Here is a 25,091-nt window from a genome sequence, read left to right on the forward strand (position 1 = left end):
CAACACAACGACAGTTAGATAACGGAACCAAGAAGGCATACATTGTAATTGTATTCACTAAAACGTTGTTTCCAGACAGTCATATGACAATTTCATATGTGTATAAATGGAAGATGTTTTATGTCGCAGATAACCTAGTATTCTTGTCCTTTATTTGATGCCAAAAGTTTGACACATCACTGTTCATTACGACATGGAGTATTGAGCTATAATACAAAATTTATCCTGATATGTCTGTTTGTTGTCGCATTCGTATTTAATTTACACAACCTTAATAAAAAAAATAATAATAAAAAGATTAATTTTAAGTAATATCAAAATTCCATGATATATCTGTTTGTTATCATATCTTAAATAAATATCAAAATTCCATTATAAGATTTATGTATGATTGTTATTGTATTCGTATTCAACTGAACAGCCTTCGTGAAACAGAATAATAAAAAGATTAGCTTCAATAAATATCAAACTTTCATGATATGCATATTTACGTATTTTAATAAATATTGAAATTGCGTAATATGCATGTTTGTTATCGTATTCAATTACACAGCCTTCATGAAACAATACAATAAAAGATTAATTTTAATAAATATCAAACATTCAGTATATGTTTGTTTGTTATCGTATTCTTATGAACAAACATAAAAAGATTAATTTAAATAAATATAAAAATATCATGATGTGGCAAATTGTTATCTGATTCGTATTCTATTTACACTCCCTTCATGAAAGAAATTAATACAAAAATAATTTTAAGAAATATAAATTTCATTATATGTCAGTCTGTTATCTTATTTTAATAAGTATCAGAATGTCACAATGTCTGTTATAGTATTCGTATTAGATTTACACACCCTTCATGTAAAAAAGACGACTTTTAATCAATTATTATATCAAAAGTTAAGTGTTGACACGAGTCGCCATTAGATTTGGGTTTGCACGTTCTCTATTTTAATAAAGTTCACTATAATCAAGAGATACAGAATCCATATTCATCATAAATACCCTTTGAATCTGTTAAAATCAATGTTGCCATTATGGACATATATTCCATCCCTGAAGCCCCACCTGTACCTAAGAGTTTTAGGCAGATAGAATAGCATCACGATATGTTTTCGGAACATTGCCCTTCAAACTGCATTTCCATTAAGTTTTCAAAAAGGGAAGTTAATCCTTTTTAACGATATTAGGGAATTGAAAACATAATTAATAACAGTGACGTGAGAGTGAATGTTGTGTTACTCCACATTCAACAATATTTCAACATACAAATCTTACCCAGAAGACCTGTGGTTGACAACGGCGCTAGCCTGCCAGACCGGGGCTAGTAAAATGTCAGCAGGACTGGTGACGAGTTTGCAAATTTACCTTTTATACATTGATATATTCGAACAGTTAGTCTCGATTAACCTCGCGAATACCTTGATTACATACAGCATTCAGTATTAGTGAGTGAGTGGGGTTTACGCCGCTTTTAGCAATATTCCAGCAATATCACGGCGGGGGACACAAGAAATGGGCTTCAAACATTGTACCCATGTCGGGAATCGAACCCAGATCTTCGGCGTGACGAGCGAACGCTTTAACCACTAGGCTACCCGACCGCCCGCATTCAGTATTACATTTTTTTCATTTACAGACAACTAACAGGAAGGAACGACGCGATGGTACGTGACTGTACCCGTATTATTACAGAGATGACTGTACTATTTTATTTTATTTCATCGTTGCACATTTTCTACATCAGAACGTAATCGTAAGTTAAATATCAGAGTTGCCAGAGACGAAACATTGCACGATCAAGGAAGTATTTCCAACCTTAAGCTTGCAGTGATCACGTGTTTCCTTTGTCTGACAGGTAAATTATAAAGTGACTTGCGTGTCAACTGAACTCACGGTTTAAGGCAATATCTACAACGTCTCTGGGATAAGCGATTTCAATCTATCGGATCTTTCAAGGCACAAAGTGTCTACCTTCAGGTAAGAAATAGTGTGTTTTAGAGCCTCAGGGCTAGTGAGTGAATATGGTTTTTCGCCGCTTTTAAAATGTTTTTAGCAATATTACGACAGTTGGTGTCATTAACATATTGTACCAATCTAAGGAATCGAGCTGTAGTCTGTGGCAAGACGAGCAGGCACTGTATTTCATTCTCGGGAATATATATAATTTATTATATATTATTTAAAATATAGTCTATGGCAATTAGGGTAATATCGCTAGTAAAGTACTTTAAGGAGTACTATGAGCGGCGTACAGTGAAAATCAGATAAGCAAAACATGTTGTTTTCGCATGCTCTTGTCTGATATTCATCGAATCATTTCTGACACACACTTGACATTTGAATGTTATCATTGTAATTGTCATGGGATGATTGTCGTAAAAGCGTGTTACTAAACGAAATTCTTGACGTAGTTTATGAGATTCATCTGTCGCAAGTGTGTTACTGAACGAGAGTTGTAACGTTGTCTTTGTTGTGCATGTCGTAAATGAATGTTAGTGCACGTATATCATAACGAAGTGTACATATTTTGCTGACGTAAATGAATGTTACAGGTTTTCGTCTATCGCCTATCGTGACTAAAAGCATCACGTTGTGTTTAATTATCATCTGTCGTAAATACATGTAGCCATGGCGGAATGTACGTGGATATGTTACGTCTGTCTTGAAATCATGCTACCAAAGTTATGTCATGAAATTTAGTCATTCGTAAATTCATTAGTCTGAACGTTCTGAACTGATTCGTCCTGACTTTGTGAATAAGTTTCAACCGTCGAAAAAGCGTGTTACTGAACGTAAGTCATAGCGTAGTGTGTAAATAACGTTTGTCGTTAATCGTGTTACTTACGTAACGTCCCTTTGTAGTGTATATGTCAGTCGTAAAATCGTGTTAGCGAACGTCGTATAAGTTACGCCTGCTGTAAGTGCCGGTTACTTAACGTATGTCATGGCATAGTCTACAAGTTTCGCCTGCTGTAAGTGCATGTTACTTAACGTATGCCATGGCATAGTGTATAAGTTTCGCCTGCTGTAAGTGCGTGTTACTTAACGTATGCCATGGCATAGTGTATAAGTTTCGCCTGCTGTAAGTGCATGTTACTTAACGTACGTCATGGCATAGTGTATAAGTTTCGCCTGCTGTAAGTGCATGTTACTTAACGTACGTCATGGCATAGTGTATAAGTTTCGCCTGCTGTAAGTGCATGTTACTTAACGTACGTCATGGCATAGTGTATAAGTTTCGCCTGCTGTAAGTGCGTGTTACTTAACGTACGTCATGGCATAGTGTATAAGTTTCGCCTGCTGTAAGTGCGGGCTGTAAGTGGGTGTCGTAGTGTATCGCCTGTCGTAAATGCGTTTTACTGAACGTTCATCAAGGCGTAGTATAGATGTTACGATTGTCGTAAATACGATTTTTCTGAACGTTCATCAAGGCGTAGTATAGAAGTTACGACTGTCGTAAATACGTTTTTCTGAACGTTCATCAAAGCGAGTTTCGACTGTCGCAAATGCTTGCTAGTGAATGTACGGCATGGCGTACAGTATAAATAACGTTTGTCGCAAATCGGGTTACTTAACTAACGCCATGACGTTGTAGATATGTTTCGCCTGTCGTAAAATCGTGTTACCGAAGTAACATAAAGTAATGTTTTTATTCATCTGCCGTAATTGTGTGTTAGCGGACATACGTCATGACGCAGTAAATATTTTTCGTCTGTCGTAGATGCGTGTTTCTTAACGTAGGTCGTAACGTAGTGTATATATTTAGCCTGTCGCAGATGCGTGTTAATGGGAAAACTTTAATGAGAATTTTGAATTGTTTAGTTTTAGTTTCAGGTTTGTGTGAAGTGATGGATGTCAGTTATCCCTGTGTTCTGCTACTGGTGATATCTGCTTCAACAGGATCAGGTAGGATTATCTCAATATTACGGCAATTGAGGGCTTTTTATGACATAGTGGCACATTAAATACATGCGAAACCGGAAGGTTTTGATTTTGAACAGCCAAGATATCAGACGTTTTGCAGTATTAAATACAGGAAATTGCAAACATGCAAGAAGACATACGCAATAAAGTTGAAAAGCCATTGGTAAAACTAAATGAAGTGCAACGTGTCTTATTAAATTATCAAATTAATGATTGGTACACGTTTCACAATACTCTCCAACAACACATAAAATGCACCATGAGTAAGCCATAGGCTGTTTCAAAAGCACAACCAGCCCCATAACGTTTGGTTATCTAAGTGATAGCGCCCGATTACGAAAACCTCTCGGTCAAAAGCTATGTACACAAAGGACTCAGAAACTAAATGTGTGAGATCAGTGCCTCCCATGTGCCTCCCTGTGCTATTTTCAAGAACTAGTACACTTCCCTGCCACTGATTCCTGACATAAACCCGTGACATCTTCGAGTTTAAGCACAGTTAATGTTTCTTCCTCAGAGGCGCCAAGATTGTATATGATATGCATTTTATTTAAATATATTTAAATTCTAAACGCGTTTAAATTTTAAACATGTGTAAACGTGTTTAAATTCTGAACACGTTTAAATGTGTTTAAATTCTAAACATATTTTGATTATGGGGATGTTGAGTTTAGGTTATATTCAGGCTGTGAGACGATAGCTCATTTAATGTGTTTTGACCCTTAACATGTAATGATAGAACACACCATGTATGTATTCCGTTTAGGATTTACACACATTCTAAAACATATTTAGACTTAACAATGTTTTACATTCTAAACACATTTTGTACAGTGTATGATGAGAGAGGTACAACACTTACAATAAGCCTAATTTCAAAGTATTTTTGCATGATTGTAAAGTGTATCAAACGAAGATGTCTTTATTAATAATAAAAATATTCCATTTGAAAAAAAGCTAACATTTTTTTAATAAACAAAGCTAGAAATGTATATTAATACCTTGATGGAAATGATAATTGTGTGATGCGATACATCTGGGTGTACCTAACTGATGTTACCCATTCGTTTACGAAGCATACCATGATGAACCGCAAAAGAAATGTCACCATGGACAGATATATGAGAAAACTTATTTGTCCAAACACTGTAAACATAGTTTGAGACATAATAAAAGATAAAACTTGGCAAAACTGATCATCCAGGTTGAAATTAAAGTGTCAAACGTTCTTAAAGTGAAACACATCGCTTGTCTATGAGAAAATGGCATTGCAAGTCAGTATCTCGTGTCCGTCATGTGCATTGATGACTGCCGTGCAACGTCGATACATGGAATGAATGAGGCGGTTGATGAAGGCCATAGGCACTTGAGTCCGCACTCTAAGGAACGCCTGACGCAGGTCAGCTGCAGTTGTCGGCCTTAGTCGGACGTCATTCAGCCGTCTATGAATCTCGTCCCACAGGTGCTCAATGGGATTTAAATCGGGACTGAGGGCAGGCCACTGCATGGTTCTTATGCCATTGTGCTGGAGGAAGTCTCTTGTTGCTTTCGCAGTGTGGGCACGGGCGTTATCATGCTGAAACGCGTGGTTGCGGCGACCTGCCAAATGAGGTATGGCGTGGTATGGTCTCATGACTTAATCAATGTACCGAGTTGCTGTGACACCATTGCCTCTCCCTTGACCGATGTTCTGGAAGACCACAGGGCCGACCCTCTGTGCAAGACCAACAACACAAGCATCCGAATAACGTTCCCCACGGCGTCGCCAGATTCTCTCTCTATCTCTCTCTGCCATCTGCTGTTGAGATACAGTAACGGCTCTCGTCCGAGAAGAGGACTCTTCTCCACTGCTGGTGGCGCCAATGCTGGTGCTGTGCTGCCCACCGGAGATGACGTGGTGTCAGAATGGGTCTACGCACGGTGTCCGCACTAATGTGTCGCTGGTGTGTCCCCATGGTCTGTCGAGCAGTTTCCGCAGCAGTAACCAAGCGATCTTGAAGATGTTGTCGCACAATCTGACGATCCTGACGTCGGGTACTGACCCTTGGTCTTCCACTACGTGGTCGGTCATCTGTAGTGTTGGTGGTCTGGTACCGTTGCTGGAGCCTGTATATGGTCCTTACGTGGACTTGAAATGCATTGGCTACTTGCATTGCGGTTTGTCCAGTTTGCTGATATCTTGTCAATCTTGGCATGAGGTAGCAATTCAATAACGAATGAATTAAACCTGGGCGGATTTTTATAGGACAAGCAATGGGGGAACGCATGTGCATTTCAATTTGCACGGAAGTCACGTGCATCGGGTCACCATGGCCGTGGCCGTAATGCGTTTGGGAGATCGGTTTTTTTGTCATCTGCTTTGTTTTTTTATCATCAAATTTCATTTTTCCGGACAAGGTAATGTTAATATTGACAAAAATTACCCAGACATTCAAATAACAACTTTTCATGCAATGTGACTTGGGGGTAACGTTTCTTTTGCGGTTCAGTATTTATTAGCAACATTGCCTTAAATAATAATAATAATAATAATAATAATAATTAGGGACAAAATCCAATATGCCCATATCAAGGAAAAGCTCCGGGCAGAGTACAAATGTAGACTTAAGAAAATCTGGAGTCATAAGTCGCAATAAAGCCACAAATACTTGGCCGTTCATATTCTATTTGTGTTGTTGAGTGGACGAAACAAGAATTTCAGGGTACGGACACCCTAACATGAAGAATTATGTCAGACAATAGATCCCACCACCCTCGCTCTTCCCTCACTTACTTATATTTACCAATCATTATGGGAGGGCGTGGTTTGATTAACGTGGCTGCAGCTTCACCGTCAATGTGTAATTTGGCATCAAAATATAAATATGAAATGTAGATTATGTAATGAATGAAATGAGACTGTCCAACACATTGTCAGTGGATGCCAAGCTTTGGCACAAACGCAGTATCTTAAGCGACATGATGGATTTGCTCAATCATTTTCTTACCGTCCTCGAAATGCGTGTGGTTTTGACACAGAGGTCCATCCATGGTACGACCCAGAATATGAAGAAGGCGTCATGGAAAATGATAAATACAAAATTCTTTGGAATAGGCATGTATACAGCCTCAGACGTATCTAGGCCAACGAACCTGATCTTGTACTTTTTGATAAATCCAATGAAATAATTTATATTATATATTATATAATGTGCAGACCTCGCTTTCGAAATGTAACACTTGCATCCCAAGTACCAAGTTGTCCGACCATTGTTCTCGGTGCCTTAGGTTTGGTACTCTCCCAATGTGATGACTGACATTGGGAGAGTACCCGGGTTTGCTACCAGGAACACAGCCCTTCTGACAATCTGGGTAATGCAGAAGGCTGCAGTGTTTGGGGGTAATCTCATTCTCCGAAAAGTTCTAGGTGGGAAGTCCCATTCGCTGTCCGGGCTGCGTGTAGAGGGGGCAAGGGCCCTGAGCTGATAATGAGCCTAACCAGTCTGACTGTGCCAGGATCACCCAAACCTTTTTAGCTCATTTATTTTTTTAATCTGTATATAATAATAGTGATATATGAAACCTTTGAATAATTACCGTGTAAATCAATGTTGATCTGCCAAATCTTTTAACTGTGTTCTCTGATTTGGTAGCGGTCTCTTCACCAAGTTCGTCTTCTGAAACAACGTCATCGGGTCCTTCTGCAACTTCCGTTATCACTACCGGTTCATCAACAGCATCTACAAATGTGGACCTTTCACCAAGTTCATCTTTTGAAACAACCGCGATATCTGTTCCTCCTTCAGATTCCACTTTGCTTACTGAACAATTATCAACTGCAACAGTCCTGGGAGTAACGCCAAGGTCATCATTTGAAACATTAAACATAATCCCTTCTGCACCAACATCGCAACTACTAACGTCATCTACGTCTTTTCCGACATCAGCAACACGTAATCCAGGTAATAAACTTATGTATGATATTTTATATGTAATAATAATAATAATCATCATCATCATCATCATCATCATCACCCGGAACCTCCTAAGCACAGATCCCCAACACCCCTTACTCACCTCCTTTATATGGATGACCTTGAACTTATTGCCAATGGAAGATCTACACTAAAAAAAACAGATTCTGCTTTTCTAATGATATCGGCATGTCCTTTGGACTCGACAAATGCAACATTCTTCATTTGAAACGTGGCAAGGTAGAAGACGGAGGATCAGTCAGTTTACTTGGAGGAGGAGTTATTGACCGTCTTGTGGAAGGTCAGGTCTATACGTACTTAGGGATGCAGATTAGGGACAAACTCCAGAATGCCCATTTCTAGGGCAAACTTCGGGCAGAGTAGAAATGTAGACGAAAGAAAATATGGAATTCAGAGCTGAACGCTCGAAATAAAGTCAAAGCCACAAATACGTATGCTGTGCCCGTCCTTGCATATTCTTTTGGTGTTGTTGATTGGACGAAACAAGTTATTCAGGGTATTGACACCCTCACTCGAAGAGTGGAAAGTCTTCACATTCTCCGAAAAGTTCTGGGTGGGTTTGACTAGGCAGCGCTTCCTGGGAGAAGTCCCATTCGCTGTCTGGGCTGCGTGTAGAGGGGGAAAGGGCCCTGAGCTGATGATGAGCCTAACCAGCCTGGCTGTGCCAGGATCACCCAAACCCTCTTTGCTGCATTTTGTATTTTAACCTGTAAATAATCTATAATAATATTATAATATATTATATGGAGTAAGGTGCAAGGCAATGAAAAAAAGTGTTTAGATGCTAAACACAAAACTAAACACGTTCCTTGTCCCATACTTTTGACGCGTTAAGGTTCTAAACAGGTTTAGGGTTGTATGTAACAGCTAAATGCGTTGAGAGTCTAAAATTGGGAAAGACGTGTATACCTTCATTGAAAGTTATTGTAGATAGATAGATTATAAAAGGGGTGTTTTCTATAGTTTTTGTAGCGTGTAATGGGGATATCGAAGTATGGAGATGTGGGTGTCGGTAAGGTTCTATCGTAGTAATCAGACACACTTTCATTGTCAAATGCCCTTTCCAGTACGATAGAAATACATATTAATCATACAGCAGCAACACTTTTATGAACAACACTTTTAATACCTCGCCGGGGCGGTCGGGTAACCTAGTGGATAAAGCGTGGGTTCGATTCCCGACATGGGTACAATGTGTGAAGCCCATTTCTGGTGTCCCCAGCCGTGTTATCGCTGGAATATTGCTGAAAGAGGTGTAAAGCTACACGGCGGGGGTCTGTAAATGATCGTGTCTGGATCAGACAATCCAGTGATTGACGTCATGCACATCGATCCACGCAATTGGGATCGATGATATGCATCAACCAAGTCAGCGAGCCTGACCACCCGATCCCGTTAGTCGCCTCTTAAGACAAGCAGAGTCGCCTTTTACAGCAAGCATGGGTTGCTGAAACCTATTCTACCCCGGATCTTCACGGGTCTATCATTTGACGGGACTGAAGAGACACAAACGGACTTCTTTGTGAGTACAGTTAGCAGGTAGCTTTATCCAATGCTGCTGACTTCTTGTTCGGCAATACCCATACATATATCATACATGACACTTATTTTCACATTACAGAAACTACCAACCAACCACAGACAGTTTCTACTGTAAAACCAAATATTGGTAAGTTTACAGTGGTCTAGATTTCTCATGATTATGGAAAAGATTTCTGTCGCTTTTATTAATTATTATGATATGACCCGCGAGTGGCGAATTTCGTGTACTCGTGTTGTCCTCACAAATCTGAATTTGACAAGATGAAGTGCTTTCGTCAACATTTAAGTTTTCAGCGTTTAACAACTTTTACTTGTTCACACATCCTGTAATAATGTAAAGGCAGTAAACTACGTTTATAAGGAACACGTTTATAACGAACTTATTTTTTGGTCCCGTCCAACTGCTGTAGTATATATGCTAATTAAACGAACTACGTTAATAACGAACTAAAATTAGTGTTTCCCTTTAGTTCGTTATAACCGTAGTTTACTGTATGTCCTTTGTTGTCTCAAGGCACACACTTCCCCTTGTATTACTAAGCATGTTATCCTTAAATGTTTCAGAATAATGTGAAACTGGAGTCATTTCATAATTTATCATCTGTGTTCTATTTTGCAGAAAGAGCAATGTTCAAATTAACATTCGATGTAACGGTAAACCTAACATTCAATACGGACCTAGAAGACAAGACAACGACAATGTTTAAGCAATACGAACGTGAATTTAAAGCAAAGGTATAACTAACACACATTTAATTATTTTTTTCAAAATATTTCTGTTCTACATGTTGAAACATATTACCGACACAGTTTATGTCTTTCTCAATCGTAAATTGTTAAATAGCGTTATACAACATATGCATCAGCGTGGATACTTCGTGGGTTATGAATACATATTACGTTCGCTATGGGGTGTAGTTGTGACGCGTGTCTATTGTTAGTAGGCTAATGAAACGAGGCCCTTTCAAATTCACAGTAGTCAAACAAGCCCTAATCTACGAAAGCCTAATGGTGCCACTTTGGTAATATATAAATATCAATCGAAGTTTCTCGTTATTTTTCGTTTATTTTCTCGACATTCCGAGTTTTTCTCGTTACCCCAAATATATTTTCGTAATTTCAGGTTTTGCTCATTATTACGATTTTTTCTTGTAACTTCGATTATTTTCTCGTTATTTCATGTTTATGTAAAAAATAACTCGAAATTTTGTGTTTTTCTTGTTACTTCTACTATTTTCTCGTAATTTAAATTATTTTCAAGTTTCATTAAAAAATAACTGGAAATTTAAGTTATTTCTCGTTATTTCGATTATTAACGCGTTATTTCAATTATTTTCTCGTTGCTTTGTTGAGTTTTCCTCCTTACTTCTATTATTTTCTCGTAATTTCGATTATTGTCTCGTTATTTCAAATTTATTTAAAAAATAACTCGAAATTTTGTGTTTTTCTTGTTACTTCTACTATTTTCTCGTAATTTAAATTATTTTCAAGTTTCATTAAAAAATAACTGGAAATTTAAGTTATTTCTCGTTATTTCGATTATTAACGCGTTATTTCAATTATTTTCTCGTTTCTTTGGTAAGTTTTCCTCCTTACTTCTATTATTTTCTCGTAATTTCGATTATTTTCTCGTTATTTCAAATTTATTTAAAAAACTCGAAATTTACTTGTCCCCTTACGCATTCCTTACGTGTCTGTAATAGCTCTCAAATTTGCAACAATAACCAATAATTGTTTTGAAACTTTATGTAAGGAATGTTTGCAGGTGTTATACGTTTCGGAATATGGAAGTATAGTGTACACTTGAAAATACTCTGCTAACTACTCTGTAATGTTACGTTGCGACCCCCGTGTTCCTTGTTTGTGTGTTTGTTTATTTGTCGTTTAACGCCGCACTCAGCAATATTCCAGCTAAATGACGGCGGTCTGTAAATAATCGATTCTGGACCAGATAATCCAGTAACTGACATCATCACCTGTTGTGAGATACTCGTTGTTAGGCTGCTTTTAATATCGCCTAAGATACCCGTATAAAATACACACGAATAATCATTTCGAGTTTGTTTAATTTTTAGCCACCATAAAACATGGGTGTATACTTCTGCCGGGTAGTATATTTACTTGTCCAAATTTCAGTTATAATTAGAACCATAATTTTGTATATAATCTAAAATCACATGAAAGTACTCGTCAGTTTTGTTGTTTAAATATCCAAACGATCTACGTTTATAACATTGAAATCATGAACAGTGCATTAAAAATTGATGTGTTGGAAGAAATGACGGCCCGAGTGTTTCTCTACCTTTCGTTTCAGTTGACAGAAGTGTATCTTAACATTCCTGGCTTTGTGTATGTGGAAATAATCGGTTTCAAGTAAGTGCAATTCAAATAACGTACACAGTCTTGAATATATATATTATCTCCATCATTTCAATCAAATGTTGTTGACATTTTCCTCGAAACCCCGAGTTGTCAAACTTTTAAATGTCCACCCACCTTGTCTTCTACACAATTAGCTAAATCTGTTTCGGTCTGAAATCAAGTCCATGGTAATTTTTTCACCATTTATGCCGCACATTCGACAAGACGTCACGATACAGTGTAGCAGGGTTTAAATTTTATATATGCCATATTCCCGCCTTGAAGGGACCAACTGTTATGCAGGGAAAGTTGACTTTCCGAATGTCTGCCAAACTACAGGAATTATGAAATCGGTTCACCTCGATCGTATAGGTCATCTCGCCCAGCTGTGAGATGACTTGATATTAGAACTGGATTCAACAGTTCACGTGACCATGACACGATACAACACCACCTGACGGCAGTCGTGACAATTATATATTAAGCATTTCTTTTTGATAGATAGTTTACGTAACTTCGTTTACCCTACAAATGTCGTAACCCAAAATTGTCCGTCATGTTTGTACGAACTATAAGCGGAGTCTGTTTGTAGTGACTAAGGGATACCATGCACTATCACATCTTCCCGAGGCAAGAGAGTTAACTGACTATAAAAGTCCAGTTTCCACCCTTGCCGAATTAGGCTTGTATTATGGAGTTACATTTTGGCTGGACTAACGAGTCTATGCTTGTCGTTTAGATTACGGTCGATTGCGGGATTTGCAAAGCATGTGCACCGCCAACTCGTTGTCAGCAGATATTTTCCAAACCTTTTCATGTTTTTAATCATGGTGCTCCCGTGATTTGATGAACTTCGCGATGTAAGACCCGTTTTATCACAATATAGATTTTTATTATCGATCAGATCGTCTTGACTGGGCGCTTCCATTTTGTTTGATGGGATCGGATTGGTCCATAGGAGAGGCTTACAAGGGACATAACTCATAATATCCACTGGTGGCGCTACGATCGAGCCCAGGAATTCCAGCCTAGTTCGGCAAGGGTGGAAACTGGACTTTTATATCCAGTTGACTCTCTTGCCTCGGGAAGATGGCGCTATCACTACTTCTGCTTCATTGCTGGTCAAGGTATTACATAGGTGACGGAATAGAGCGAGTGGGCCCGAATGTAAGAATCATGCCCAAGTTGATGTACTTCCAGTGGGGATATCATTGAAGCAAATCAAAATGTCGAATAGTGTCCTTTTAAATGGGTTCGAACAAACCATTCAGTCTTTCATTTTATATCGCTGAAATCATACCGATCAAAGCTCATAATAACACGGTGAACGACCAACACCGATGAGAGACGCGATTTGCCAGGTAACACATTTTGATGCCGCGATCCCCATTTCATAAGCTTACGACATACATAGGGTGATGGACTTTCCCTGTAACCACGAATTGACAGAATCATTGCAATAACTAATTCATGACGTGGAATGAATACACACTGACATTGATTAATTACAGAAACGGCTCCATTAAGTGCAATCACACATGCCGCGTAAACGTGACAGCTGCATCTGCTGAAGTGAAGGCTGCCTTAAATGGCCAGGGAAATGTCACAACAGAGATGAAAAACAAGCGATTCTTTAACAGAAACATCAAACAGCCATTCAGTGTCAACATTACGGAAGGTTGGTTAACATTTCTCTCTTACATTTATACCACCAAACTACAATTGCTTTTGGCAGATAAATAATAGTGATAGTTGCACTGTTTTCTCTGTATTAAGACTGCATTTCATGTAAGGTAAATAAAAGCGACAAATCCCAATCAAAATTCAAAATATTTTTTGGGCAAAATCAGAGTCAATTGTGCGCTTATATCACGAGAATATGTTTATGAATCATTATCAAATAGTGATGATACCATGTGTTCGCGAAAATGCGAGCGTATCCTGCCCCATCGATGGCACCCGTCACAAACACATGCAAGGTCAAGTCAATTGTTAACCTAAAAAAACAGGGTAACTTCTACAATAAAACTTTGAAAGCTACTGAAGCCTTGAATGTTGTATCCTCGACACCAATAATTTCTGCGCATGAGTTGTTTGACACTCTCAGAAATCTTGGTAGAAATAACGTGCTCGATTCTACCTCGAAGTTGTAAAATGTAGACACCAAGAGCGTGAGCTGCAGGAATATTGCTCGGCATAAAGGGAAAGTTGACTATTGGAAAGTTGAAGTCATCCCTCTTGTCACACAGTCATGTGGAGAGTGTTTTGTCACTCTGAATCTTTATGCATAGATCTGAATATGAAACAGATGATTGAAGCGGTATAACTGGTTCACTTTATTTCTAGTTCACGTGGGTAAATCAGTGGAAGGGAACTGGCTTATTGATGCTTTGTCATAAGGGACAGTGGTGTACAAAGTTAAAAAAATTGAACTTTGTTCATTCTGAGATTGTAAAAAGTCAAGAAAATCCTTTAGGCTTTTGAGAATCCACATGGTCTTAATTACACTTCTCTCATGTATTCTCTGTGAATATAAAGAAAGTCCTTGTATTAAGGATTGTATTAACTCAGCAGGGATGTGAGCAGGTTTTCCCGAAAAAAAGAGGAAAAGTCTAGGGGGGTCTGTGGGCATGCCCCCCCCCCCCCCCCCCCCCCCCCCAGAAACTTTTAAAACATTTGATTGCATTTTAAGCAATTTCGTGCAGTTATGACAACATTCACACCAAGAAATGTATTAAGTCAATGGCCAAAGTCAATAATTCAAATAAACAAGATGGCAGATGCAGTAAAATTTCGAAGTTAAATCAGTACTTTTATAAAATTGGGCATAGCTTTCGCGCACCTGGCTACCCGCCAGGTCTGGGAGCAATACTGCCATAAACTTCAACCCCCATCCCCCAGACACAAGGACAACTGTCACAAGCGTGCAATGTCTGACCCTTTCCCCATGTTGAAGCATATTGAAAAAAACTTACCTTGTACTTACCTTTTGATGAAAAAAACAAAACTCCATTGCAAACATAAGACATTAATACAACATATATCCCCATGACATGGGGTTTTGGACGCTGAAGAAACATTCATAGTTTTCTCGCTTATCACATGAACAACTGTAAAACATCTCATTCACTTACAGGATTCAAAGACAACTTTATCTTAAAAACAAGCCATCAGCTGATTCTGAGTATTTACAATTTCTGTGTGACGCCACACCCCACGTTATAGTGCAAGTATTCGTGACAGAAAACGTATGATGTCCGAAAACCTATGCTGGTGAAAGCTCTGATCGAAAACAGGACAATCCGCGCCAATTGTCCGGTTTTCGATCATATTTTTCGGCGTGTTTTTTTTTAAATTTTTATTAAATTTTTACGCGGAAGATGTTTTTTTCCCGAGGACTACTGTTTTAAAAAACGCGATTTTCCGCGTTTCCGCGGAGATTTCACATCTTTGAGACTTGGTGATTTGGTGGTACATTTGCTGGACCCAGCAATACATCCCTCTGTGTACGGGTGCTGTGGAGCTTTGGTAAGACTGTTTAGAAATGTGAAAAAGTATTTTTAAGCCGCTTTTATTACTAGTTGTTCAGTTCTACAACGGCGTGTCAGTTTAATGCACAGTATATAATGGTTTTAGATCCTCAACACAAACCTTAACGCGTTCCTTATCCCATAGTGGTGACGAGTTTGGAATCTAAACATGTTTAATATTGTGTGTAACAGTAAAACGTGTTTAGAGTCTAAACGTGTTTAATAGCTAAACGTGTTTGTGGGCTAAAGGCGTTTAGACTTGTACCCCAGTATTATCCATGGAATATTATAAACACTACATACTGTTAAATAACCCAATACATTCAGAAAATTGACTGACAGTTAAGCAAGGCACCATCAATTGTTGCTTTCTTACTGGTTGTGTCTTGTGTATCTGACAGAACATTGTGTATATAATGATAATAAGGTTATTTATAAAAGGGTTCTTTACTATGTTTTTATTAGCGGTTAATGCGGTTACAGGGGTGAGTGTGTCTGTGGGGTGGGGTGGGGTGGGGTGGGATGGGGTTTGGGGGGCGGGGGGGTGTGTGGAAAATAAAAGCTTTTTTAAGCCGTGGAAATGGATTAATGTGGGTGTGTGTGGTGGAAACTAAAAAAGGTTAAGGTTCTACCGTAGTAACCAGATATGCTTTCATTTTCAGCTTCCTGTGTGAGAAAAAATCTGTTGGTTATACAGCAATAAGAAATTTATGAACACATATATTTTTAAACCTCGGCAAGATACGAACCTGCAACCTCTTGATTTGTATCAGATTTGCACATCTAATTTCAATACATATTATATATGTTATCCATATTTGACTTATTGTCTAATGATATACACTTTATTGAAACGTGTTTAAATTCTAAACATGTGTAAAAATGTGAAACATGTTTAAACGTTTTTAAATAAATGTGTTTAGATAAAGCTCACCAAATGTGTATTCCGTTTAGGATTTAAACACATTCCTTATCATGTTTAGATCTAAACATATCTTTGCTGTGTGATTCTAAAACACATTATTTTACAGTCAGTGTAAGGAAAGCTGTGACTCAAGATCGTTTTTCAAAGTATACTCGAATCGGCAAGGTTACATCTCTTCCCAAAATTAGATTGGGACAAAGATTAGATCATGTTAGGAATATTACCATTATACAAATAAAACCTTTCGAAAAGTAAAACATCCGGCGTACTAACTATGTTTATGCTACTGTATTAAGCCAACACTTAAAATGTTAAATGTTAAAAACGCCCGCCTTTAGGCCTATGAATACTCCCGACAGCTCGCGTAACAATTTCTAAAAGATTTGCACATTTATTTTAAATTCGATAATTGTGAGTCAAAATGATCCTTAACATAAACACAGTTTTGAGGCTCTTACGGAAGCACTCAATTCCAAAGTTTTCTGCAGTACATACATATACCCCACCCACCCAAATCGCATCCTTTCCTACACCCAAAACTAAAACTAAACAAACTTCTTACGACCTGCCTTCAGTGAATTAAAAAATACACATACATATACTTATACTTTTAGCACCATTCTAGCAATGCAGGTAAGGAATCGAACCTGATTCTTGTAACGAGCGATCACTTCAGACCTGGTCTACCCACCGCCCTAACAAACAGTGAGAGAGTGAGTGAGTGAGTATGGCTTTACGCCGCTTTTAGCAATATTCCGGCCTACCCGTGAAGATCAGAGCTAGAATAGGTCTTCAGCAACCCATGCTTGACGTAAAAGGTGACTAAGCTTCTCGTAAGAGGCGACTAACGGGATTGGGTGGTCAGGCTCGCTGGCTTGGTTGATGCATTTCATCGTTTCCCAATTGCGTGGATCGATGCTCATGACATCACTCACTGGATTGTCTGGTACAGACTCTATTATTTACAGACAACCGTCATATAGCTGGAATATTGTATAGTGCGGCGTTAAACAACATACAAACAAACAATATTCCGGCCACATCACGGCTGGGGACACAGGAAATGGACCGAAAATACAGAATCTAGTTATTAACAGAAGTAAAATGGATAATTGTGCTTCAAAAACATTGACATTTGTCTTCGCGTTGTTTCAGTGGAGGAGTCCCTCGTCATTTGCAAGGCGGAAGGAATATGCCCAAAGGGCTTTAAATGTTCCGGAAGTACAGTTAAAGACGTGCGATGTGACTCGCCATGCACTCGTGATTACTGTAATACAGGGTGGTGCTATGTGGACTTGGATGGGCAACCTCATTGCAGGTACGTCACAAGTTTCTTTTACTACTCATACCAAAGTTCAATAAAATGTTCAATAAAATGACATCACCAAACGCTGTTCTCTTTGACAGTACTGACAAAACGACAATAGGAAATCGGCCACGATTTTCATCCACACTGCTGCTTCCGTGGTGATTCGAGGTAGCATTATCTTGCAAGTGTCCCACGCTTGTCGTGAAGCCCAACAAATGAGCATCGGGTGCTCAGGTTCTGTGACTTGGCTGATTTCGCGTCATCGTACCTCGATGTCGTGGACCGTTGTTCAGAGGGGGCACGGGTGGCCCAGTCGTCTAAGGCGCCGCGATTCGCTGTGCAGAGTTGCGTCCCTTGGGCACGCCAGAAACCTATGATTGTGGGTTCGAATGCTGGTTCCCCCCAATTATGTTTCTAGGTTTGTCAGCACCATACCCGTGCTCGTGGGTTTCACCGAGGTGGTAAACGTCTGAGACCTGCATCACGTCGGGCTTTCCTCCCACATTAAGCTGACACGCCGTGATATAACTGGAATAGTGTTAAAAGCGGCGTTAAACCCAACTCACTCACTCTTCACATCAGTCACTATAGCTTGCCTGGTCTAGATTTGAAATAATTATTTACAGGCCGCCAAGAAAAGGTTTTTATTATTATTTGGCTGTGTTGTTACTAAAAGCGGCCTAAAACCGTAACACTCATTTGCTGACTTAGACATTCCTGTGCCACGTGTTTCCAGATGCAAAAAGATACCGGAAAAGGTTGTATACTCTGGGGACAGATGTGAAGAGGAGACAGACGTGCTGATGATGGACAAGGGCGCCATCGCCGGCATATCTGGTGGGGTAGGAGGAGGGGTGATTGTGTTACTTGCCATCGCCCTCGGGTGCATGTGTTACAAAAGGAAGGTCCAGACACAAGACAAGTACGGCTACAGCGGAAGTAAAAGGTAATGTAGCGCCTTGAAACTTCGGATCGTTTAATCTAATGCACCGACTGAGTGAGTGAGTTTGGTTTAACGCCGCTTTTAGCAATATTCCAGTAATATCACGGCGGGGGCCACCAGAAATGGGCTTCACACATTGTACCCATGTCGGGATTCGAACCCGGGTCTTCGGCGTGACGAGCGAACGCTTTAACCACTAGGCTACCCGACCGCCCTGCACCGACTGAACCGTACGTGGATCCGGAGTAAGTGTGGAAATCACAAATCCCTCGTCAGAGCTGAAATAGAGAGTCAAGGATTTGCCAAGAAGGTTATCGTATACCGTTGGCCAAGGCTATTTCATTGGGTTCGGGTCGTATTAGACGTCAGTAGTCTCTGTGAAATGTTGTTCCCCTTAGGTGTGACTCGATCCTGTGGTGGTGGGTGACGCTGTGCATGTTTCTTCGTCTGTCAGCACCATTTCGTTGGTTTCTTAGACCTGAATCACTTCTGGCTTCCCACCCACATTTACCTGACACGCCGGGGTGTGACTGAAATACCGTTAAAAGGGCGTGGAAACCAACTCATGTTTCCTTTCGGCTTTCAACATGAGTAGAACCTTAGTGTTTACAGTGGATGGTGGTGTTTCATTTCCTTCTGTAAAAAATTAAATGGATATCTTTTTCACAGCCACATACATGTATGACTATTTGCATCTTAAACAAAGACACCTTCCCCGAGTCTTCAGCAACCCATGCTTGACGTAAAAGGTGACTATGATTGTCTTAAGAGACGACTAACGGTATTGGGTGGTCAGGCTCGCTGACTTGGTTTGATGATGCATGTCATCGTATCCCAATTGCGTGGATCGATGCTCATGATATTAATCACTGGATTGTCTGGTCCAGACTCGATTATTTACAGACCGCAGTCATATAGCTGGAATATTGCTGAGTGCGTCGTTAAACAACAAACAGACAAACAGACTTCGTTGATGCATGTCATCGTATCCCAATTGCGTGGATCGATGCTCATGATGTCAATGATTATTTACAAGCCGCCGAGAGCTTTTCATTCATACTGAGTGTGTGTGTGCCCGCAGCTGAGGTCGATAATTAGACGTCCTCAATTTAAATGATGCGGCTAGAATCCCGCTGGCGACACATGTTTTCGACAAAATTTAAAATCATTCACTTGTCAAAATAATTTTAAAGATAGTTCCGCCTATTCCAAGTGTAAATTCATCTGAAATGTTGGTTCGAAATAATGTTTTATTGACAATCAACTGTCCATTCCTGAAACATAATGGAGTATATAAAGAATAGAATGACGTCATAGATGTGTTTTAATCTTATTGTGCATCCAGTGGATTCAGGGAGGCTGACATCTACCTGACTGCCCGGAGCGGGCGGGATGAAGAAGGGCGAACTGGGAATATTAACTATGCTGTCGACATCAAGGACAGATACAGCGGTCGATCTGACAGGGGGCCCGGGTACGGGGAGGTAAGCTGGTTACTGTAGGGGTACTACAACCTCACCACAACGTTGTAAACCCGTGACGATCGGGGTAGAATAGGTCTTCAGCAACCCATGCTTGCCGTAAAAGACGAATATGCTTGTCGTAAGAGGCGACTAACGGGATTGGGTGGTCAGCCTTGCTGACTTGTTTAATGCATGTCATCGTATCCCAATTGCCTGGGTCGATGCTCCTGATGTCAATCACTGGATTGTCTGGTCCAGATTCAATTATTAACCCAACTCACTCACTCACTCTTTTGAAATTCATTGTAGTGGACGCTCTCTACGTGTTTTAGCGTTTAGTGGAGATACAGAAGTAAGGCGGGGGCTAACTAAGACAGAGTTGAGGTTATATCGTAGTAATCAGATATACTTCCATTGTCAGCTTCCGTTCTTGTATGAGAGCAATAAATTATTAGTCATACACCAACAGCACATTTTAAACACAACACTTTTAGGAAGTCGGCGGGATACGAACCTAGAACCTCTTGATGTATAGTTCAGCACTCTACCACCTGTGCTACTGATATTGATGTCGTCACAAATGCCAGTTTGCCTAGTCACGATTAACTTAGTTTATTTATTTGTACATTTTTTATGTTACTATTGTACCAAGTTCGCTTTAAGTCCTGGTGGTATATGAGTTATCCCAGTGCACGTGAATCTAATTTGCACATCTAATTTATACACATCTTATCCCTATTTGACTTACTGCCTAATGATATACACTTTATTGCAACAAGTTTAAATTCTAAACATGTGTTAAAATTCGAAACATGTTCAAACGTGTTTAAATGTATGCGTTTAGATAAAGCACACCAAATGTGCATTCCGTGAAGGATTTAAACGCATTCCTAATGTTTAGATCTAAACAGATCTTGCCTGTCTTTAGATTCTAAACCACTTTATTTTACAGTGTAAGGAAAGCTGTGACTCAAGATTGTTTTTCAAAGTATACTCGAATCGGCAATGATATGCACTATAGTTTAACAATTTTAAATTCTAAATATGTTTAGATTATTAGGATAAGTCACAATGACATGCATTTTTTCGTAAACGTGTGTGTGTGTGTGTGTGTGTGTGTGTGTGTGTGTGTGTGTGTGTGTGTGTGTGTGTGTGTGTGTCTGTCTGTCTGTGTGTCTGTGTCTGCTTCTACTAGTCCGATTTTATAGTGCTAGCCCACTGAAATACCATGCCGCACATTAACATGAATACGTAATGATAGCGTAAGGCTCGTGGAAAAGCAGCGCTTGGAATGAGCGCTTGATGTCTACCTTTAATTGCACAATGTAACCAGTGGACATTTTAGTGTCGCCTTGTTGGTTTTTTAGCTCAAGATTCATTTCACTTAACAGCTATCATAAGTGCCAGCGTGATATATATATTTAATACCGTTTACCGCGGCGTGAAACAAACTTTATCCACAAAATCTTTCTTTATGACAGTGGTGGGGTGACCAATCAGGACGCGAGTCAAACACAAGAAGCAGAGCAGACGACTTCCAGCAGCCAAGATACGTGGACAACGTTAGTAGTGGCTACCAAGGTTACAACAGACGAGACGAGTGGGACCAGATGCATCCCGCCGATCTGTACAGTAGGTTTTGTATTCAGTTTAATGTTCGGTATTATTATTAGTTTTGTTTCTTTGTTTGTCAGCAATATTCCAGCTATATGGCGGCGATCTGTAAATATTATAATTTGTTACATAATCTACCTGAAGATGACCCTAATACCAAAAGAGTAATCCCAATGTGTGTGTGTGTGTGTGTGTGTGTGTGTGTGTGTGTGTGTGTGTGTGTGTGTGTGTGTGTGTGTGTGTTTTAAGGTGGGTGGGGGGTGGAGATTTCTTTTCATGATTTGTCAAATTATAACCCGAATAAGTATTTTTTTTTATGCGGTTTCATGTCCTGAATACAGTGAGTTGTGAAATTTGGTCGGTTCACCTTTCACAGGAAAAATGGCGTGTTTAGGGGCAGTGACTGAAAATAATGTTCCATCTCTTACATAGATCCAACCCCACGCCAACCTGGGTGCCTTAGAATAAACGCAGCAAAAATAAAAGCTTTAGGAGCGTAGTATCATACCTTAGAGACTCCTATAAAATGACACATGACCAAATTTTAATTCCACGTGGAATAGTTACAACATCAATGATGATGCGATATTAGATTATTACTCATTCACTATTTCCAATAATAGGCATACGCATATTTTGACAAAAAATAGACTTGCCCTACAATGTAAAGTCTAATGATAAACAAGGGGACGATTGAATTTGAACAGAAAAACAGAATGGACTCCTTGTACCCCATGAGTGATTGATGACTGAGTATGGTTTTACGCCGCTTTTAGCAATATTCCAGCAATATCACGGCGGGGAACCAGACATGGGCTTCACACATTGTACCCATGTCGGGAATCGAACCCGGGTCTTCGGCATGACGAGCGAACGCTTTAACCACTAGGCTACCCGACCGCCCCTGAGTGATTCATGAGGCTCGGCAAGTAAACAAGTGTAACCAGGCCGATTGTGTGGTATCCTGCTCCGACGGCGTTGCTCATGTTTTCAACAGCTATGTCTGACCATTTCCCACTTACAGACAGGCTTTATACAGCTGGTTATTGGTGAATGCAGCCTAAAATAAAATCAACTAGAACCCTGCATTCGCGACCAACTCGTGTTATTCCGGGACAAGCCGAATAGCGACTCGTGCCCCTCTCGTGGCCATTTTTTCCGACTGGGTTCCGTCTAAGCGCAAACGGGCATAACTAAAACAATTGTCAACTCGTTGCGTAATGATTCACGCAAATTTCCCATATGTCATATATATTCCAGATGCAATTTAAGACACTTCGGGACGTAAGGTATTATACAGTATGATTGAACACATTTAACTGTGTCTTAGGTATATTTTTATATGCAAGACATATGGAAAATCAAAAATTATATCTGAGGGATTCTTTGACGAAGAACTTGAAATCATACGCGCATTCTGATTGGTTTGTCGTATTTTCGCACATAACATTCATCGATAGGGGGGACGAGTCTTCTTGCAGGTTACGGAAAGGGGCGAGTGGTGACGAATGTAGAACCCTGTTGACGAGAATATAGTCCGTGTCGAACATTCAGATCAAGGCCTGTCCAGACGGTCATCTGGCCTTGGGACTTCCCACTACAACATACCCGAGGACATGGCGCCTGATTATGACCATGATGTCAGACGCCAGACGAGGACAGACGGCCACATGTGCAGCCACGCCATTCCTGGAGGTCAGGGCAACTACAGCCATCTGACCACTGGTCAGTCATCCAGATCACAGCCCAGCCTGCTGACGAAGGGCTACAGAAGAGGAGATGATGTGTACAGCCACATTGACATCAACGAGAAGGTGAGAGGCAATGGAATGATTCAGTTATCATTTATAACGGAGAGGACACATGGTACAATATATTATCATACCAGGTGAAACACTTTACCATTTTATGAAGTACAGTATTGCGTATACAAATGGGTTATTCTGTTTCACCTTACCTTATAATTACATGTCAAATACCTGAATATGGTCAATGGCCTTTTTATAACTTTCCATGTACCCCGGTAACTGGAAAATATTCCTCACAGTCATTGTAAAAGACATTTTGCCTATCGGTAAATCGTTTCAATTCATGTCCCTTACAAGAAAACGGCATCACGTAATGTATATTAATATTGACTTTACGTGTCGTCCGGATCTCACCAGGTAATATGGTGACAAACATGGTCGCATCTAAATCTCGCGTGTTTTCAAATAAGATGTAGGGGGAACTGAAAAGGTTTTGAGTCCAACGAAGTAATCAAGTGATGGAAGACTAACATCAACCAAGTCAGCGAGACTGACCACCCGTTCACGGTAGTCGCCTCTTACGGTTGCCGATGACCCATATTCTAACCTGGATCTTCAAGGGTAAGATATATTATGAGTCACACAGCAACACCACAGTTAGGAACACAACACCTCAGCAGGATACGAACCTGTAACCTCTTGGTTTGTGTTTCTTCACGCTACCCCCGGCACTGGAGAGATTTTGTCGTTACAGATGCCAATTGTCCTCGTCACAATTAACCTGGCTTGGTAAATTTTTACATTTTTACATTGGTAGATACTAACACCGTTATCAATGTAGATATCAACACCGTTATCAATGTAGATATCAACACCGTTATCAATGTAGATACCAACACCGTTATCAATGTAGATACTAACACCGTTATCAATGTAGATACCAACACCGTTATCAATGTAGATACCAACACCGTTATCAATGTAGATATCAACACCGTTATCAATGTAGATATCAACACCGTTATCGATGTAGATATCAACACCGTTATCAATGTAGATACCAACACCGTTATCAATGTAGATACCAACACCGTTATCAATGTAGATACCAACACCGTTATCAAAGTAGATAGCAACGCCGTTATCAAGCATATCATTAGTATTTACATCGAAACGTCGCATTCATTGTAATTAAGAAGTTGTATATCCATACAACTGTATCTCATAGAAGTATAATAATAATCTTAATGCAGGCTAGAGGTTATCCTTAAAGAGAAAAACGTTTTGTATAATGTGTGAAATAAATACTAAATGTAGTCAACACATTTGCTTTCCAAATAACACCAATTTATATTTACTTTCATGATGTTTTGCAGAGTTGTGGAACTGCCTGCATTCAAGCATTGGTCAGGAAGCAGGTCTACATCTTATGATACATAGACAACAGAAACAAATAATCTGATATGAATTCTTGGCGCATGATCATCATCCGATTATCACTTAGAAGGGTATAAATGTAGCTCTGAGAAAAATATTACACAACTGTCGTGTCATTAACTCATGTATGGTTCGTAATATACACGTTCTGTGCCTAAATGAAGTATTATGACAAAGTATTATTTGGTACATAGTGCGAGGTACACTGATACGTGCATCAATAACAACAACTAACACGGCGTTAAGCAACAAAACAAATTATGTCCCACTTGGGTCTCGTTGCCATGTTTTTGTGTGTGTTACAACCCCCTCTCC

At 39.6% G+C, this 25,091-nt stretch overlaps 1 protein-coding gene across 1 annotated transcript; it reads left to right on the forward strand.

Annotated features, from left to right (window-relative positions):
• Positions 1–1,847: 1,847 nt before the first annotated feature.
• LOC124112291 lies at positions 1,848–24,772 on the forward strand. The gene is made up of 13 exons (XM_048382515.1): positions 1,848–1,983; positions 3,835–3,912; positions 7,563–7,871; positions 9,526–9,573; positions 10,066–10,181; positions 11,761–11,819; positions 13,319–13,485; positions 17,418–17,580; positions 18,308–18,517; positions 19,860–19,998; positions 21,459–21,609; positions 23,146–23,405; positions 24,716–24,772. The coding sequence occupies exons 2-13, from the start codon at positions 3,855–3,857 to the stop codon at positions 24,770–24,772; spliced, it is 1,737 nt and encodes a 578-aa protein (XP_048238472.1). The 5' UTR covers positions 1,848–1,983; positions 3,835–3,854.
• Positions 24,773–25,091: the final 319 nt, after the last annotated feature.

Source organism: Haliotis rufescens, unplaced genomic scaffold (assembly GCF_023055435.1).
Source record: "Haliotis rufescens isolate VD_foot unplaced genomic scaffold, xgHalRufe1.0.p SCAF_4, whole genome shotgun sequence".
Classification (NCBI taxonomy): Eukaryota; Metazoa; Mollusca; class Gastropoda; order Lepetellida; family Haliotidae; genus Haliotis; species Haliotis rufescens.

Excerpts from the sequence above, each read along its gene's own strand:
- LOC124112291 (XM_048382515.1), top strand. The coding sequence starts at position 3,855 with ATGGATGTCAGTTATCCCTGTGTTCTGCTACTGGTGATATCTGCTTCA. Across the intron at positions 18,518-19,859 it reads GGCTACAGCGGAAGTAAAAG|TGGATTCAGGGAGGCTGACA; the intron begins GTAATGTAGCGC and ends TTGTGCATCCAG. Across the intron at positions 21,610-23,145 it reads GCATCCCGCCGATCTGTACA|ATCAAGGCCTGTCCAGACGG; the intron begins GTAGGTTTTGTA and ends TCGAACATTCAG.